The 19686-nt window shown below is 38.9% G+C and overlaps 1 protein-coding gene across 1 annotated transcript in view; it reads right to left on the bottom strand.

Moving 5' to 3' along the window:
- The window catches only part of RNF17 (ring finger protein 17), a gene marked incomplete at both ends in the record, with an annotated part of 172088 nt that overhangs the window by 8136 nt on the left and 144266 nt on the right, over positions 1-19686 (bottom strand). Inside the window, 4 exons of the mRNA XM_084234862.1 lie at positions 8943-8999; positions 10350-10475; positions 12608-12688; positions 14545-14664. Coding sequence (XP_084090988.1) covers positions 8943-8999; positions 10350-10475; positions 12608-12688; positions 14545-14664 — 384 coding nt within the window. The remainder of the gene's footprint in view (positions 1-8942; positions 9000-10349; positions 10476-12607; positions 12689-14544; positions 14665-19686) is intronic.

Genomic DNA, 19686 nt, shown 5'->3' with positions numbered 1-19686 from the left:
TTACAAAAACTTTATTTTTTTAATATTTTATTTAATTCCTACATCATTTTTCATTTTTGCACAATGTATGCATTTTCAATTTGGTTATATTCCCCATACAATTGTACCCCCCCCCCTTATTTTGACCCTAATCCTTCTTCTCCCCGGTCCTCCCCACCACCCCATAGTGTGTCTCTGGTTTATAGTTGCTTGTTGATTTTGATTTTCACTTTGTATTAGTCTTTTTCCTGGTCCTTTATTTAGGTTTTCAAAATTCCTGCTCTGAGTGAGACCATACACTATTTTTCTTTTTCTTTCTGGCTTATTTCGCTGAGCATGATCCCTTCTAGCTCCATCCATGTTGCTGCAAACTGCATGTGTTTATCTTTTTTGATTGCTGAATAATATTCCATGGTGTATATGTACCACATCTTCTTGATGCAGTCATCTATTTTGGGGCATCTGGGTTGTTTCCATAGCTTAGCTATTGTAAACAGTGCTGCTATAAACATAAGGGTGCAGGTGCCCTTTTGAATTATTTTGTCTGTGTCATTTTGGTAAATACCTAGGAGTGGAATGGCTGGATCATATGGAAGGTCTATCTTTAGTAGGTCAAGAAATCTCCACACGGCTTTCCATAGTGGTTGGACCAGTTTGCACTCCCACCAGCAGTGCAGGAGAGTTCCTTTTTCTCCACATCCTCACCAACATTTGTTGTTGCTTGTTTTTTTAATATGTGCCATTCTCACTGGTGTAAGATAATATCTCATAGTAGTTTTGGTTTGCATTTCCCTGATTACAAGTGATATTGAACCTTTTTTTCATACGCTTGTTGGCCATTTGCATTTCCTCTTTGGAAAAGTTTCTTTTTAGTTCTTCTGCCCATTTTTTGACTGATTATTTACTTTGTTTTTGTTGAGTCTCATCAGCTCTTTGTAGATTTTTGTGATCAGTCCTTTTTCATTAGTGTTGTGTGCAAAAATATTCTCCCAGTCGGTGGGTTTCTCTTTGTTATGGTTATATTATCTTTTGCTGTGCAAAAGCTCTTTAATTTGAAGTAGTCCCAGCTGTTTATCTTTGCCTTCACTATCACTGCTTTGGGTGATGTGTCTCTAAAGATGTTTTTGAGGTGCATGTCATGTAGTGTTTCGCCTATTTTTCCTTCTATATATTTTATGGTTTCAGGTCTTATGTCTAGTTCTTTAATCCATTTTGAGTTGGTTTTTGTGCATGGTGTGAGGTAGTGGTCAAGCTTCATTCTTTTGCATGTAGCGACCCAGTTTTCCCAGCACCATTTATTGAACAAACTTTCTTTGCTCCAATGCATATTTTTTGCTCATTTGTCAAATATTAGTTGACCATAAATCTGTGGGTTTATTTCTGGTTTTTCTTTTTTTTTTTTTTTTTTTATAAATTTTATTGTTATATTCCCCATACAATTGCAGCCCCCCATTCTGACCCCAATCCCTCCCCTCCCGCCCCCGCCCCCCTAAAAGTGTCTCTGGTTCATAGTTTTTTGTTGATTTTGATTTTCACTTTCTTATAGTTATTCATTTTCCTGGTCCCTTATTTAAGTTTTCTAGATTCCTGCTATGAGTGAGACCATCCGGTATTTTTCTTTTTCTTTTTGGCTTATTTCGCTGAGCATGATCCCTTCCAGCGCCATCCATGTTGCAGCAAATTGCATGTGTTTATCTTTTTTGAATGCTGAGTAATATTCCATGGTATATATGTACCACATCTTCTTGATGCAGTCATCTATTTTTGGGCATTTGGGTTGTTTCCAAAGCTTAGCTATTGTAAACAGTGCTGCTATAAACATAGGGGTGCAGGTGTTCTTTGGAATTGATGTTTCTGTGTCCTTTGGGTACATACCTAGGAGTGGAATTGCTGGGTCATATGGAAGCTCTATGTTTAGTAGGTCCAGAAATCTCCACACAGCTTTCCACAGTGGTTGGACCAGTTTGCACTCCCACCAACAGTGCAGAAGAGTTCCTTTTTCTCCACACCCTCGCCAACATTTGTTGTTGCTAGTTTTTTTAATATGTGCCATTCTCACTGGTGTAAGATGGTATCTCATGGTAGTTTTGATTTGCATTTCCCTGATGACAAGTGATGTTGAACATTTTTTCATATGCCTGTTGGCCATTTGCATTTCCTCTTCAGAGAAGTTTCTTTTAAGCTCTTCTGCCCATTTTTTGACTGGATTATTTTCTTTGTTGTTGTTGAGTCTCATCAGCTCTTTGCAGATTTTTGTGATCAGTCCTTTATCATTAGTGTTGGGTGCAAAAATGTTCTCCCAGTTGGTGGGGTTTCTCTTTGTTTTTGTTATTGTCTCTTTTGCTGTGCAAAAGCTCTTTAATTTGATATAGTCCCAGCTGTTTATCTTTGCCTTCACTATCACTGCTTTGGGTGATGTGTCTGTAAAGATGTCTTTGATGTGCAAATCACGTAGTGTTTCGCCTATATTTCCTTCTATATAGTTTATGGTTTCAGGTCTTATGTCTAGTTCTTTAATCCATTTTGAGTTGATTTTTGTGTATGGTGTGAGGTGGTGGTCAAGCTTCATTCTTTTGCATGTAGCGACCCAGTTTTCCCAGCACCATTTATTGAACAAACTTTCTTTGCTCCAATGCATAGTCTTTGCTCCTTTGTCAAAGATTAGTTGACCATAAATCTGTGGGTTTATTTCTGGATTTTCTATTCGATTCCATTGGTCTGTATGTCTGTTCTTGTTCCAATACCATGCAGTTTTGATGATTATGGCTTTGTAGTATAGTTTGAAGTCTGGGAGTCTGATGCCTCCATTCCCTTCTTTTTTTTTCAGGAGAGCTTTGGCTATTCGGGGTTTTTTGTGATTCCATATGAATTTCATCAATAATTGTTCTGTTTCTTTGAAGAATGACATTGAAATTTTGATTGGAATAGCATTGAATCTGTATATTGCTTTTGGAAGGATGGCCATTTTAATAATGTTTATTCTTCCAATCTATGAGCAGGGGATGTCTCTCCATTTCTTTGTGTCTTCTTCTATTTCTTTTAACAGTGTTTTATAGTTTTCTTTGTATAGGTCCTTTACCTCTTTTGTTAGATTTATTCCCAAATATTTGATTTTTTTTGTTTCAATAACAAAAGGGATGGTCTTTTTGATTTCTTCTTCTTCAGATTTATTGTTTGTGTATAGGAAGGCTACTGACTTTTGCGTGTTGATTTTGTATCCTGCCACTTTACTGAACTGATTGATGAGTTGAATTAGCTTTTCTGTGGAGTTTTTGGGGTTCTCTATGTATAATATCATATCGTCTGCAAATAGTGATAGTTTGACTTCTTCTTTTCCTATTTGGATTCCTTGTATGTCTTTCTCTTGTCTTATTGCCCTGGCTAGGACTTCCAGTATTATATTGAAAAGCAATGGTGAGAGTGGACATCCTTGTCTTGTTCCAGATCTTAATGGAATTGCTTTCAGCTTTTCACCATTGAGAATGATACTGGCTGTTGGCTTGTCATAGATGGCCTTTATGATGTTGAGGTATGTTCCTTGTATCCCAAGAATTTCAAGGGCTTTTATCATGAATGGGTGTTGCACTTTGTCGAAAGCTTTCTCAGCATCTATTGATATTATCATATGGTTTTTATATTTCTTTTTGTTGATGTGTTGGATAACGTTGATTGATTTTCGGATGTTAAACCATCCTTGTGCCCCTGGAATGAATCCAACTTGGTCGTGGTGAATTATCTTATGGATACATTGTTGGATTCTGATAGCTAAAATTTTATTGAGGATTTTTGCATCAGTGTTCATTAGGGAGATTGGCCTGTAGTTTTCCTTTTTTGTGTTGTCCTTGTTCGGTTTTGGTATTAGTGTAATGTTGGCTTCATAGAACGTGTTTGGTATTGTCCCTTCCTTCTCAATTTTTTGGAAGAGTTTGTGAAGGATAGGCACTAATTCGTCTCTGAATGTTTGGTAGAATTCATTTGTAAATCCATCAGGTCCTGGGCTTTTGTTTTTGGGGAGGTTTTTGATTACCATTTCAATTTCGCTAATTGTAATTGGTCTGTTTAGGTGTTCTATTTCTTCTTTATCTAGCTTTGGGTGATTGTAGAGTTGTAGGAATTTGTCCATCTCCTCTAGATTGTTGAACTTGTTTCCATATAACTGTTCATAGTAGTTACTGATTATTCTTTTGATTTCTGCTGTGTCCGTTGTGATTTCTCCTCTTTCATTGATGATCCTGTTTATTTGTGCTTTCTCCCTTTTTTCCTTTGTGAGCCTGGCTAGGGGTTTGTCTATTTTATTGATTTTTTCAAAGAACCAGCTCTTGGTTTCATTGATCTTTTGGATTGTTTTTTTAGTTTCAATTTCATTTATTTCTGCTTTGGTTTTTATTATTTCTTTTCTTCTACTGGTTTTGGGGTTTTTTTGTTGTTCTTTTTCTAGATCTTTGAGCTTCGAGATTAGGTTGTTTCTTTGCGTTCTTTCTTGTTTCTTGATGTGAGCTTCTATTGCTATATATTTTCCTCTTATTACTGCTTTTGCTGCATCCCATACATTTAGGATATTGGTGTCCTCCTTGTCGTTCAATTCAAAAAATTTTTTAATTTCTTCTTTGATCTCCTCATTAGTCCAATGGTCTTCCAGTAGTGTGGTTTTTAATCTCCATGAGGTAGGAAAGTTCCTTGCCTTCTTTTTATGGTTTATTTCTAGTTTGATGCCTTCATGGTCAGAAAAGATGGTTGATATGATTTCAATCTTGGTGTATCTGTTGATGTTTGTCTTGTGCCCCAGTATGTGATCGATCCTGGAGAATGATCCGTGTGCGCTTGAGAAAAATGTGTACTCCGTTTTTTTGGGGTTTAGTGTTCTATAGATGTCTGTTAAGCCCAATTGCTCTAGGTCTTTATTTAGAGCTTTGGTTTCTTTACTTATTTTTTGTCTTGTTGATCTATCCATTGTTGATAGTGGTGTGTTGAAGTCTCCCACTACGTATGTGTTTTCTCTGATGTCTGTTTTCAGAGAGGACAACAGTTGTCTGATATATTTTGGTGCTCCTTCGTTTGGTGAGTATATGTTAATGAGTGTTATTTCTTCTTGAAGTATTGTCCCCTTGATCATAATGTAGTGACCATTGGGGTCTCTTTTTATCTTTTTGAGTTTGAAATCTGTTTTATCTGATATAAGTATAGCTGTTCCTGCTTTCTTTTTTGGTCCATTTGCTTGTAGGATTGTTTTCCATCCTTTAACTTTGAGCCTATTTTTATCTTTTGTAGCTAAATGTGTTTCCTGGAGACAGCAAAAGGTTGGGTTTTGTTTCTTAATCCAGGCTGCAACTCTGTGTCTTTTTATTGAAGAGTTTAGTCCATTTACATTTAGAGTTAATATTGATATGTTAACATCTGTATTTGCCATTGTGTTTGTCTTTCCTTTGATTTTATTTATTTATTTTTTTAATAACTTTTTTTTTTTTTTTTGGCCTTCTTTCATTGTTATTCGTCGCTCTGAGGTTCTGGCTTTAGGACTCCTTGTAGTATTTTTTGGAGTGGGGGTTTAGTTGCAATGAAATTCCGGAGTTTCTGTTTGTCTGGGAAGGTCCATATTCTTTCTTCAAAGAGGAAGGAGAGCTTTGCGGGATAGAGTATTCTTGGTTGGCATCTGTTTTCTTGGAGTCTGTTGACTCTGTCCCTCCACTCTCTCCTTGCCTGTAGTGTTTCTTCGGAGAAGTCTGATGTCAGCCTGATTGGTTTTCCTTTGAATGTTATCTGTTTCTTCCCTCTTGCCAGCTTCATTATTTTTTCCTTGTCCTGGATTCTTGGGAGCTTTACTATTATGTGTCTTGCTGTATTTTTCCTTTCGTCGTGGAAGTTTGGTGTTCTTCTTGCTTCTTGTATATCAATTTTCAGCTCCTTCTTCACATTTGGGAAGTTCTCTTCAATTATCTCTTTGAATATTTTCTCTGTTCCTACATCTCTCTCCTCTCCTTCTGGTATTCCTATAACTCTTATATTTCCTTTCCTCATGGAGTCAGATAGTTCCCGAAGTCTTTCTTCGTTCTTTTTCCTTCGTACTTCTCTTTCCTTTTCTGTTTTGGTTCTTTTTATTTCTGTGTCTTCAAGATTACTTATTCGTTCTTCCATTTCATCTATTCTGCTTTCATTGCTTTTCCCAGAATTCTTTAGTTCTTCCATTAATTCTTTGATCTCCTGCATTTCTTTTACTTCCCTCTTTAGGGACTCAATTTCTTTCTTCTGACCATTGTTTTCCCTCTCTAGGGACTCAATTGCATTCTTCTGATCGTTGATTATTTTTCCCTTATCATTGTTTTCCTTTATGACTTCTGTCAGTTTTTTAATCACGGCAATTTTAAATTCTCTTTCTGGAAGGCTCAGAAATTCTTCCAAGTTATTGTCGTTGCAATCTGGGGGCTGGCTTTCTTTTTGTGGTGTGCTTTTTCTCTGGAGAGTTGCTAGGTTGCATGTGGTTCTTCTCCTCCCTACTGTCTGTTTTCTAATTTGCCGTATGCGTTGGGACACTGTGTTGTTGGGACTTGCCGGCATCTTGGGTGGGCTTCTCTGTTCCCCTCTGGTTCTTCCAGGAGTCATCTGTCAGTTTCAAGCAGCCTTTACTGGAGAAAGGTCCCTGTTCTACAATGCCGATGTGGGGACACACTCCCCTGTGCGCCTGGTCTGCCCCGGCCTTGGGTTCCTGCTCCCCTCTGGGCTTGGACTGCAGGCCAGAGGGGGTCTGGCGTGGGCGAACTTCCCCCGCTCACCTCTGGCTCCTGAGGAAGCCTTCTGCAGGTAGTCTTTACTGAAGAAATGTCCCTGTTCTAAAATGGTGATGTGGGACACACTCCCTGCGCTTCTGGTCTCAGGCACACTCTTCTGCGCGCCTGGTCTGCCCCGGCTGTGGGTGCTCGCTCTCCCTGTGGGCTCAGACTACTTGTTCAGAAGGGGCCAGGTGTGGGCTAACTCCCCAGCTGGCCACTAGCTCCTTCAGTAGCCTGTGCTGGGGTCAAGTCGCTAGGTGGTGCCAGAGATCTCTCCTAGAGCCCTTGGGGAGCTGATTTTCCACCCCGTGGGACAGGGAGCAGAGCGGGGATGGTAGGGTACACCTCAACGGCTTTGGGGTGCTGTGTCTGCCTTGTGCCCCACCGTCGTGGGGAACCCACGCCCCTAATTTCGTGCCCCGGGTCTCAGTTCCAAAGCCCTCAGTTCCAGGACAAGGGCTGTAGCCCAGATCAGTGGCGCGGGAATGGCGCCTTTTGAATCCCGCTCCCCTGCCTGGGCGCCTTGTTCCTGCTCACTCAGGGAGGGCCTCCGCCTGGGTCTCAGTTCCAAAGCCCTCAGTTCCAGGACGAGGGCTGTAGCCCAGATCAGTGGCGCGGGAATGGCGCCTTTTGAATCCCGCTCCCCTGCCTGGGCGCCTTGTTCCTGCTCACTCAGGGAGGGCCTCCGCCCGGGTCTCAGTTCCAAAGCCCTCAGTTCCAGGACGAGGGCTGTAGCCCAGATCAGTGGCGCGGGAATGGCGCCTTTTGAATCCCGCTCCCCTGCCTGGGCGCCTTATTCCTGCTCACTCAGGGAGGGCCTCCGCCCGGGTCTCAGTTCCAAAGCCCTCAGTTCCAGGACGCGGGCTGTAGCCCAGATCAGTGGCGCGGGAATGGCGCCTTTTGAATCCCGCTCCCCTGCCTGGGCGCCTTGTTCCTGCTCACTCAGGGAGGGCCTCCGCCCGGGTCTCAGTTCCAAAGCCCTCAGTTCCAGGACGCGGGCTGTAGCCCAGATCAGTGGCGCGGGAATGGCGCCTTTTGAATCCCGCTCCCCTGCCTGGGCACCTTGTTCCTGCTCACTCAGGGAGGGCCTCCGCTGTCTCCCCGCAAGCCTAGGTCGCAGGCGCAGGGGCCTGGTCTTCTGCCCATTTTTAAATGGAATAGTTTTTCTACTAAGATATATGAGTTCTTTATATATTTTGGATATTAATCCCTTATCAGATACATATTTGCAAATATTTTCTCCCATTCAGTGGGTTACTTTTCATTTTTTTGATGGTCTTCGCTGTACAGAAGTTTTTTAATGTAGTCCCACTTGTTTAATTTTCTTTGTTCTTGATGTCAAATCCTGGGCAGAGGATTTGAACAGAGATTTCTCCAAAGAAAATATACAAATAGCCAAAGAACACATGCAAAAATGCTCACCATCATCAGTTGTTAGGAAAATGCATATCAAGACCACAATGATCTAACTATCATTTTCTACTTGTCTTAGGATAGCTAGGAAAAGAGTCAGATAACAAGTGTGTTGGTAAGGATATGGTGAAAATTGGACACCTATACATTGCCTTTGGAAAACAGCTAAGTAGTTCCTTAATATGGTAAACAGGGTCACATTATGATTCTGTAATTCCATTCCTAGGTCTATCCCCAAGAGAAATGAAAACAGTTGTCCACATACAAACTTGTACATGGATGTTTACACTGGCTTTATTCACAAATGCAAAAAAAAAAACCCCACAAAACAATTCATTTCCATCAACAGATGAATGATAAACAAAATGTGGTATTAACTACATAATGGAGTATTATTCAGCAATAAAAAGGACACACACTACAATACTAATACACCTTGAAAACACGCTTAGTGAAAGCAGTCAATCATAATGGGCTATGTATTGTATGACTCCTTTTATATGAAATGTCCAATAGGAAAGTCCATGGAGACAGAAGATTTGTGCTTTCTAGGAAACTAGGGAAAGAGAGATTGGGAAGTGGCTATTGTTGGTATGTGGCTTCTTTTTTGGGGTTAATATATTTAAAAAAATCACTGAATTGCACATTTTAAAAATGATGGGTTTTATGATATGGAAATTGTGTCTCAATAAAGCTATTAGAAAAAAAATCTTACTTCCTGATCTTGTATCAGATCCTTTGTATTATAAAGTATCCAAGGTTTCTTAATTATCTGACATTACTTACCTCAAACCTTATTTCCCATCTTTCTTCCTCATACTTTTTATTGTAATTTGTTGGTTTCTGAAATAATATAGTATTATTAATGAATAAAATCATTTTAACTATATAATAGCTATAAAGTGCTTTCATATTTCACCCTCACAAAAATGAAGTGTATGTTCTTGTTGGCATTCCTTCAGTTACTAAGTTAGATTAATTAAGGAAAAAATCTAACATTCTGAGTAATTTTAGCATTGCAAACAATAAGAGTACTCAAAATTATGTCAAACACTTCAGTGGTAATTGATTTATCATAAGGGAGTGGGGACTCTTTCCTTTTCCCTCTAAATGTTCACATTGACTAGCTCAAGGGGAAGAAAGGGACTAATCTTTATAAATAGCCAGTTTAACAGATGGAACATCTTTTACTGGCATTCTGGCACGCACCTCTCTGCTCAAAAGAAAAAGCTGGCCATGAGGATTACATGTATGAAGTAGCATATATTTATATTTACATTTGAGAGAAGAGAGTAGTTTTCTATATTGAACACTCAGCATCTGCTACTTAAATGAATATTCAAAAACCTAGTGAACTGTAAGTTGAGACATAAAGATACATTGCTATAGAGAATGATGTCCTATTTCTATAAAGTATGGCATCTTGCAATGTAATACCATAATTATCATAGGCTAATTATATTTTTTAAAAATATTAAAGACAGAAGCACCAGGTCAACTGGGATGGGCTGTTTGTTGAAGCTAAGCTTGAAATCTGGGTCTAAGTTCCCCGTAAAAAACAAAATAGGAGTAATGTTATGTCATATAAAAGGGGAAAACATTTTATCTGGGGAAAGAGTCTGGTAATCTATAAAGGTTTTACATCTGTATAGTCAAACAACACTGTCTAAACATGGGTTTTTTAGGTATGAAGGTAAAGAAACATTAATTGAATCTTAGTACATTTAAACTTTTACTTAGGGCACTTATAAAGCATGATCTAGGGCCTCTCTGGTGGCACAAGGGGTTGAGATGCAACCTATGAAGCTGTCCACAGCCTCTGCAGCATGAGTTCGATCCCCAGCTGGCCAGGGAGCTACCCACATGGCATAGCAGACCTCTCCTGTCTCGCCCGCTGCCCCCCTCAGTAGTGTACTTCGGTCAATCTGCCTGTTCTGTTCCCCACTCTGTCTCTGGTGAATTTTCTCACCCCCCACACCTCTGGCCTGAACCCCAGCTCTTGTATGCATAAATAATAAATCTTTTTAAAAAAGCATGATCTAGTGTACTGCTTTAGTAATAAATACTTTATGAGTTTTCCAGATTCTCAATATGTCATACTTGAAGGACCACATCTACAACTTGGTGTAAGACAAAAGTGCTATTTTAACCCAAATTAATTTTTCTATATTTATAGAATAATAATTCACTTACTTCTTTCAAAATTTCCTCAGAATGTTCAACAGTACAATATTTATGATGGACCATAAAGTAAGAAAGTGACATTCCATCAAAATAGAGATGAACAGATAATTTCCCCCATGGATTTTCAGGTAATTCCTATTTAATAAAGAAGGTTATCATTATAAAAACACAAAGTGTATATATAGAATAAACTTTTATAGTCAGCAAATACTAAATGAGATTTTTGACAATCATAGTATTACCAAACATTTTGTTTAGCAACTCATACATAAAAATTTCTTCCTGGTATTCTGGCAGGTTATGAGGCAGCAATTCAGGAACTGTGTTTGTGTAAATATATTTACATGTCTGTATGGTACAGAACTTTTTAGGTATTTAACAGAAAATAATTTACTGTACACAACTGAGTATAAGTCATCTGTAGGCGATACTCATAATTTATACTAAGTAGAAGGGGAATGAAAATATGTTTAGGGTAAAGAAATACCATTTAAAAACAATCCCCAAATGGAAGGAACTATAAGAAATTTGTAATAGTCTAGAAAGAGGTCTTTATAATGGCTTTAAGTCTACAATTATTTGGTACTGAACATGTACATAATTGATAAACTCATCCGTTCTCATCAATTCCAGTTGGTATCACCTTTGTCCAAACTTTTGTTTCTACTGATTCACTGTATCTGCCTTTCAGATCTCCCTGCTTCTATCTTTATCTACTATCCAGTCTCATCAGTGCAGCAAAGTGAAAACCCTAGAATGTAAGGTCGGCAGATCAATCCCTTGAATGGCTTCCCAAGTCAGTTGGTCAGCCATTAGCACTCACAAGTCACCTCCCATCTCCGACTCCTCTTAGTCTTGCTCCCTTTGCTTCCACCACTGCAACTTCTCTGCCATTCCTTAAACACTCCAAACATGCTCCTATTGTGGCATTCTTTATAGCTGCATGCATTATTCTCTCACTATTTTAAAATCTTCACTCAAATCTCATCTCTGCAGTGATGTCTTACTTGAACACTAGATTTAAAATGTTACCTCCTTCTCTGCACTACCCTTCCCTATTAGTCTTTGCAATTTTATTTTTCTTCCTAGCACTTATCAATATTTAATATACCTTATATATTTATTATTATGTTTTCCACTATTAACATGGAAGTTCCATAAAGTCAGGCATTTTTGATTATTCAATTCATGGCCCCCAGGCCTGAAACAGAGCGCAACACACAAGAGATCAGTGTTTTTGTCATTGTAAATGGAGGAGCAATTTGGGGGAGGTTTTCTGTGGTAGCAAGGGTTGCAGGGTACACACACATGGTTTCTAAGAAATTGAGCAGCCTTTGGTGCATTCACTACAAACTGTTTTCTATGTTAAACTAAGCAGCACAGAAAGTTGCCTTGATAAGCTAAATGATTTCAAGCTCTATCTTACTTATGTGGTTATCCACAGAGTTGATAAGTAAACAGAGTGGTGTCCTGGTAACATGATAGCTTCTCCAATTAATATTGAATAGGTGAGTCTTGGTTCTTTTTAGATCTTTATCACCCTATCATCACATTTTTCATATAGAAATACTTTCTTTATAGGTTTTGTATCTTTCCATTTAAATCCTTAAATATATCGGTGGATAGTCTTATTACCTTATTACCGTAGTATTCTGAAGCCTACAGTAGCTAGCTGTCCTCCACCTCTCCTAAATTCTCCCCACAAAAACTATTATTCTAGCTAAACAGTTGTATTATTTCCTGAAGATATGCCAAGTCTGTTTCTATCCCTCTCCCTGCCTATGTGTTTGGTCAGGAGAATTTTACCATCTTTTCTTTAAAGGCCTCCTCAATTTCATCTCTATTACACTTATTCTTTTTATTGTTATTTGACTGTCAGTATGTTACTTTGCAGTGAGAATTTTTTAGTTTTACATCTTGTGTCCAGCTGTTTTACTAGCTAGATAAGGTCTCTGAGGAAAGAGATCACTTCCACTGAGAATGTCACATACACAGAACTATCCTGAAAATGACCTCATGAATTTATAAACATCTCAGAGTCTTTGACACTGTTCCCTTATATCAAATATATAATTTCCAAGTTAATGACATTAATACTTATGAAAATACTTAGAAACTTGTTCAAAACTAGGTTTTTTGAAGCAAGCTTAGGAACTAAAGCAGTAACTTCTTATGTGAATAATTAATTTATAGTCATAAGCACACTGCTTATCATAAAACTATTATTCAAATTCTGTTGCCTATAATATTGTATGCAAAGTAATTACCATAATGTGAATTTCCACCTCTCTTTTTGAAAGCAGTTCTTGCAGGAGTTCTACTGCATCTGGTTGCCAGACATTTCCAACCTATTTAGGAATAATAAACTCAGATTCTTTCACTCCTTCACAAAATAAGAACAGGAAGCAAATGAAGATTCACAAAAGTAGGTATAAACAACACTAGACAGTAGCACAAAATATACTAAATATATGAGAATGTCATTGGCATATGATAAAAATAATCATAAACTGTAATTTGTCTGCGTTTCGCCCATTCCAGTATTTTTTTTTTTAATAGAGGCATGTTTTTCTTTATTTATTTGTTTGCTTGTTTGTTTGTTTTGTTTTTATACAAGCACTGGGCACAGTCAGAAGCGCGGGAGGGTGAGAGAATTCACCAGAGCCAGAGCGGGGAGCAGAGCAGGCAGAAGGACTGATGTACACTGCTGAGGGGAGCAGCGGGCGGCAGGAGAGGTCTGTGCGCCATGTGGGACCCTCCTCTGGTGGCCGGGGAGCAGCCGGGGATTGAACCGGCGCCGCAGAGGCCGCGGGCAGCTTCGCAACCCAGCGCTCTACCGCTGTGCCACCGGGGAGGCCCCATTCCAGTATTCTTTTAAAGCATTCCATGCTTTAAAAATATAAACCTCCATTAAAAAACATTGCAAACATTTTTTAAAGATGAAACTAATACAGTGATTGTATAATGACTATGATTATGATATATATTAATGTAAGATCAGCAGTAATTGTTATGCTTTCATATATAAGAGGTTCCCATGTAAGGAACTGTGGCTTCCTGTCAACAGTCAGTAAGGAGACTGCTTTCTGCCAGTATTGTTTTAGTGAATCACACAGAGTAGATGCTCTGCCAGTCAATCCTTCCAGTGACTGCACTTTTGCTTCTAGACTGCAATATCATGAAAGACTGTGACCCATGCCACCCATCAAGGATACTCCCAATCTTTGAGCTAAAGAAACTGTATGAGGGCCTCCCTGGTGGCACAGGCAGTTGAGCACCGCACTGTGAAGCTGTCTGCATCCTCTGCAGTGCGGGTTCAATCCCGGCTGGCCGGTGAGAATCCCACATGGTGAAGTAGACCTCTCCTGACTCTCCTGCTGCTCCCCTCAGCAGTGTATTTCGTCAGTCTGCCTGTTCTGTTCCCTGCTCTGTCTTTGGTGAATCCTCTCACCCTCCTGCGCATGTGGCCTGTACCCTGGTTCTTGCATAAAAATAAATAAATCTTTAAAAAAACAAAAACACAGGGCCTCCCCGGTGGCGCAGCGGTTGAGCACTGGGTTGCGAAGCTGCCCGCAACCTCTGCAGTGCCGGTTTGATTCCCGGCTGCTCCCCGGCCACCGGAGGAGGGTCCCACATGGCGCGCAGACCTCTCCTGCCTGCCGCCCGCTGCTCCCCTCAGCAGTGTACTTTGGTCCTTCTGCCTGCTCTGCTCCCCGCTCTGGCTCTGGTGAATTCTCTCGCCCTCCCACGCTTCTGACTGTACCCAGTGTTTGTATAAATAAATAAATAAATAAATAAATATCTTTAAAAAAAAAACAAAAACACAAAAAAGATGGCAGAATTCTTTAAAAAAAAAAAAAGAAAAAAGAAACTGTATGAGGTAAAAGAAAGTTTGTTAGTGATGGAGACCACTGAATTTTAGCTTAATCTATATACAGCAAGAGATAATTAACATACCACTCTTTTATCAGATTTCCAGATTCAAATTTGTTGAAATTTTGATGAAATAACTACAATTTTACAATCATACCTTTTCATCTATGAGGATATTATTTTTCTTCATTTAGATGCTTTAGATCTACAGTTTTCCTCATAAAAGCCTTTTAATTATCTTACTAAACTTATTTCTAGGTGCCCTTTTTTCTTGCAAATGAAAGGGACTTCATTTCACATTCTACCATTCCACAAGTTACTGTTTACTCACAGGTACAGTATTATAGAGCTGACAAGGTATACAAAACTGGGGTGTATCAGGGTAAAGCAAAATAGGGTAAAGATGACATTGTGGAATCTTCTCAGTGAATCCATGATCTAAATACTGTACCTGAAAAAAGACCAATGAAATCCATAATTAAAATTTATTATTAAAAACTAGGGGACAGAAGGGGCTCTATTGTTAATATATTTTTAAAAAAAGGCATCCTAGAGAGATATCTAAATCTGGATTTGAAAAATCCCCAGAAACAAACAGTATTTGCATTCCCTCATCCCAAAGCTTACTGTCAAAAAGTTTATTACACATAAACCAAAGGTTTGTTTTTTTTTTTTTTTAATAAGCTGGGTCTTATTAGACTTACAAATTCCTTAAGAATAATCCACTTCTTGAAGATGATTTTTTTTAATATTGCTTTTCTAAGTATCATTATTTTTTAAAAAATCTTAAGTGCTTTTAATTAGATTAGCTGGTTAGTGATCTCCCTGAAGAAACCATCCTACCAAGTCATTTGTAGCTGGCTATTTTACAGTAAGCTGAACAAAAACAGAAATGAATTGGTTTGTCAGAATAGCCCGCCATAGTTGATGTTCCTGGTTTTGATCCAGAAGTATTTTAGAAGCACTGAGCTATATTCAATAAAGGAGCATTTCTCAAATTGTTAGTTATTCCTCAGTTTCACAGTTAAGTACATTTGAGAAACTGCATGAGATGTTTCTTTCTTGTTGAATCACTTTGTATAATGAAGGCACTGAGAAGTCCTATAAGAAAGAAACTTGTTTTTATATTACTCAATGTTCCTTAAACTTCTTTGTAAGATAAGGTTTAAAAAAAGACTTTCGAGTAGCTTTAAGGTTCACAGCAAAATTGAGATGAAAGAACAGTGGTTTTCCACATACCTCTATAACCTCCCCACCAACTTCCACACTATTGACATCCTGCACCAGAGTGGAAAATTTGTTACAATCAACCAAATTAAATCCATACTCCACATTAAGGTTCACTCGTGGTTGTGCACATCATATGTTTGACATATGTATAGAGACAGTACCCACCATTATGACATCATACAGAATAGTTTCATTGCCTTAAAAATCCTCTGTGCCCTGCCTATTCAATCCTCCCTTTTCTCCAACCCTTGGAAAAAACAAATTTTTTTACTACTGCCATTATCTTTGCATATTCTAGATGTCATATAGCTGGAGTCATACCATATGCAGCCTATTCAGATTGTCCTTTCAGTTAGTAATAGCATTTATCTTCCTTCATGTCTTTTCTGGCTTGATAGCTCATTTCTTTTTAGTGCTAATAATTGCCGGGATTCATGACAGTTTATCCACTCATCTACTAAAAGACATCTTGATTGCTTCCAACTTGACCAATTAAAGTTGCTGTTGATACATACATCCATGTACAGGATTTTGTATGGGCATAAGTTTTCAACTTCTCTGGGTATGGTTTTTGAGATACTGACAAACTGGCTGTACCATTCTGCATTCCGACCAGAAAAGAATGAGGGTTCCTGCTGCTCCACATTCTCACCAGCATTTGGTGTTACCAGTGGTCCAAATTTTGGCCACACAAAATCTCATTACTGTTTTTACTTTATCCCTATGACATATGACATAGAACATCTTTTCATATGCTCTTTTGTCATCTGTATATTTTCTCTGATGACGTGTGTTAAGGTTTTTGGCTCATGCTTTTTATTGCTGAATTTTATTAAAATTTTTTTTTAATTGAGGTTACACTGATTTACATTGTTGTTTATACTTTGGAAGTACAGGGTCCTCCTCTTTCTGGTGAGGTTTATTGTTGAATTTTAAATGTTCTTTGTATATTTTGGGTAACAATCCTTCATCAGGTGTATCTTTGGCAAATATTTCCTATTAGTGTATGGCTCATTTTCTCATTCTTTTGACATTGTCTTTTTCAGAAAAGGAGGTTTTGGCTTATCCATTATTTCTTTTTCATAGATCATGTCTGTTGTGCTTTATCTAGTAAGTCATCAGCACAACCAAGGTCATCTGAGTTTTCTATGTCATCTTTGAGGAATTTAATAGCTTTATGTTTTACAATTGGTCTGTAATGCATTTTGAGTTAATTTTTGTCAAGGGTCTGAGGTCTGTGGTGACCTCAGAAATCTATGAGTCTCATGGTTTGAGCAGATGGAGCTAGGGACATGCCAATAATGCAGACCCTGTACTGAATAGAAATAGTGGAAGGAACAGAGCCCTAAGGATAAAGCAATATCCTCCAAAAGAGGTGGCCTTGGGCACATGAAAAAATACTCACAATCACTTATTATGGAAACTGCAAATCAAGACCACATATCATACTTGGGAGAATGCCCTGTATTGAAAAGACCAGAAACAACTCCTGCACTGCTGGTGGGAACACAAACTGGTCCAGCCCATCTGGAAAGCAGTATGGTGGTGTCTCAAAACATTAAACATGGATCTGCCATTTGACCCAGTAATTCCACTCCTAAGCATCTCTCCAAAAATTTAAAAAACACTAATTCGAGAGGGAACTTGGACTCCATGTTTACTGCAGCACTATTTATTACTGCTAAACTATGGGAACAACCTAAGTGCCTCAGAACAGATGAATGGATCAAGAGGATGTGGTATATGTACACAACAGACTACTTAGTGATCAAAAAAGATAATCTCATGCCATTTGTGGCAACATGGATGGAGCTTAAAAAGATAATGCTAAGTGAAATAAATTATAAGGAGAAAGATAAATACTGGATGATGTCACTAATATGTGGAATATAAAGTAACTGAAGTAATAGAAAAAAACAAGCTGAAAAACCAATCCTTGATACCTGATTACAGCACTGAGACACCAAGGGGAAGAGGAAAGAACAGGGATGGAGGGAGGCATAATGGTCTGTGGTGGTGGAATTTGATGAGTTGGTGGTAGACATACTATGGTGGCAATACCTGGTGAGGATACCCCAATGTTATCTCAGTAATAAAATAAATAAATGATAAAAGAGGAGGCCTTGGGGTGTATTCAGCCAGTATCACAGATGTTTTTTCTACCCAGTCCCATTTGGCCATGCTGCTCCCCCTGCAACATTCTGATTTTACCAGTAAAGAAACCCCACACAAATAATTATTATTCTGCTCATGACTCAAGGGACCACTAATGAGATTATTTAGGGCACACATCCAACAGTGCCACATATTTACACTCTGCTAACAACCATGCCTGGGAATTTTCACGCGTTTTCAGGATTGGATTCGAAGGATACCTTTTTCTGAATTCCAGTGGATGCTTGGGATCAGCTATTCTTTGCTTTGGAATGGTAGGACCCAGAGTCCAATGGGATCTTGAGTTCAATAACACGCTGCAGTATTGCCGGACTGAGCTTCTGCAAGGGTTTAAGAATTCCTTGACTATATTTTGGGAAATACTAGCGAAGGATCGCAGAAAGGAAGAACTAAAACAGGGATTACGCCTATAAAATGTGGATGATTTACTAGTTGCCAGCCCTGGCCATAAATCTTATCTGGAAAAGACCATATTGGTTTTGAACCACTTGGAAGAATGTGGCTACAAGGTGTCATTTCACAAGGCTCAAATAGGCAATGAAAAGGGTCACACTTGGCATTTGAGATTAAGAAAACAAAGCTTCATGACTGAGCGACAATAATTTCAGCTTTTAAAGTCCCCAGCAGTCCAAGGCAATTACATGGATTTTCAGGAAAGGCTGTTTTTTTATTCCCTGAATTTGGATTTCCAACTTTGGGCTAATAGTGAAACCCCAATAATGAAGTCCTCAAAGGTTCAGATATTGAACCTTTGTCTTGTACTCATGAGTCAATAGCCTTTGATGAAATAATGGGAAGGCCAGATCCCAGCAGCATCCTTAGGGCTGCCAGACCATAGGAAGCTTTTCTAATTCTATATGCATCAGTGACAGGGAGTAGGCCTAGGAGTGTTAGAGAGATGGCCTTGTGTTTGCAGCCTGTAGCTTCCAAATGTGACTTGGTTTTGTCATTGTTAGAATGGAAGGGTGGACTCTTCTGGTTGACTGCTGGGCTCATGGGGAAATAACAAGCAGTTCTACTGGATAATCCTGATGTGCAGCTGTGAGTCACTAGCTCTTTAAATCCAGCTTCCTTATACCCAAGAGAAACTTGAGGATGGAATTTTAACACAAAAAATGTTTAGAAACTATTGAAACAGTGTATGTTGGCTGACTAGATTTGTCTGACCAGCACTGGCTAGGTCCAGAGTGGACGCTGTTTACAGAATGCTAGCAGTTTTATGGAGCAGGGCTGCAAACATGCAGGATTTGCAGTGGTGGTGTTTCGGGACACCACAGTAATCAATGTATGCTGCACTCATGTTGGGGGCATTCCTCTCATAGACTTTTCTCAAATTGTTCCCAACTACACTCACTGGGGATGAGGAAATAGTCTGTAAATGGGGATTTACTAACTTTGATACCCGTTCCTCTTGGAGAAGGGACTCACATGGAATTGTCCTCACAGAAATCCTAGTCTACCTGGTATTGAAACATCATGAGGGATCCCACTATGGGATAGATACCTTAGTGGAGTCTGTGCACCCATGTTTAAAGGGCCCCTATTTGCACCAAATAGCTCAGTGGATCACCACAAAGGCTGTCATTTATGTGTCAAGAATAAAACCAAAATTGACTTCCTAAAATTATTGGGGTTTAATATCAGGGCATATGCTCTTTTGAAGATTGGCAAGTAGATTTTACCCAAATGCCCAGCACCAATGACTATTATAAATATTGTCTTACACATACATCTCTGTAACATCTTATAAAAACAGAGTATCTGATTGGATTAAGAAACAGAACCCAATCTTCTGCTGTCTCCAGGAGACAACCTAAGCTTCGATACAGCACAGGCTTAGGGTAAAGAGTTGGAAAACAGTTCTACAAGTGTTCTACAAGTGGGAGCCAAAGAAAGGCTGGGGTAGATACACTAATATCAGATAAAATAGATTTTCAGTTAAAAAGCCTACACAAGACAGTGATGGACATCACACAATGATTAAGAGAACAATATATCAGTAGGACATAACAATCATCAGTATATACTCACCAAACTAAGGAGTACCAAAAAACATTAAGCAACTACT

This window comes from Talpa europaea (assembly GCF_964194135.1).
Source record: "Talpa europaea genome assembly, chromosome: 6".
Classification (NCBI taxonomy): domain Eukaryota; kingdom Metazoa; phylum Chordata; class Mammalia; order Eulipotyphla; family Talpidae; genus Talpa; species Talpa europaea.
Note: the sequence above shows the minus strand (reverse complement) of the source record. Positions and strands in the feature narration are given on the sequence as shown.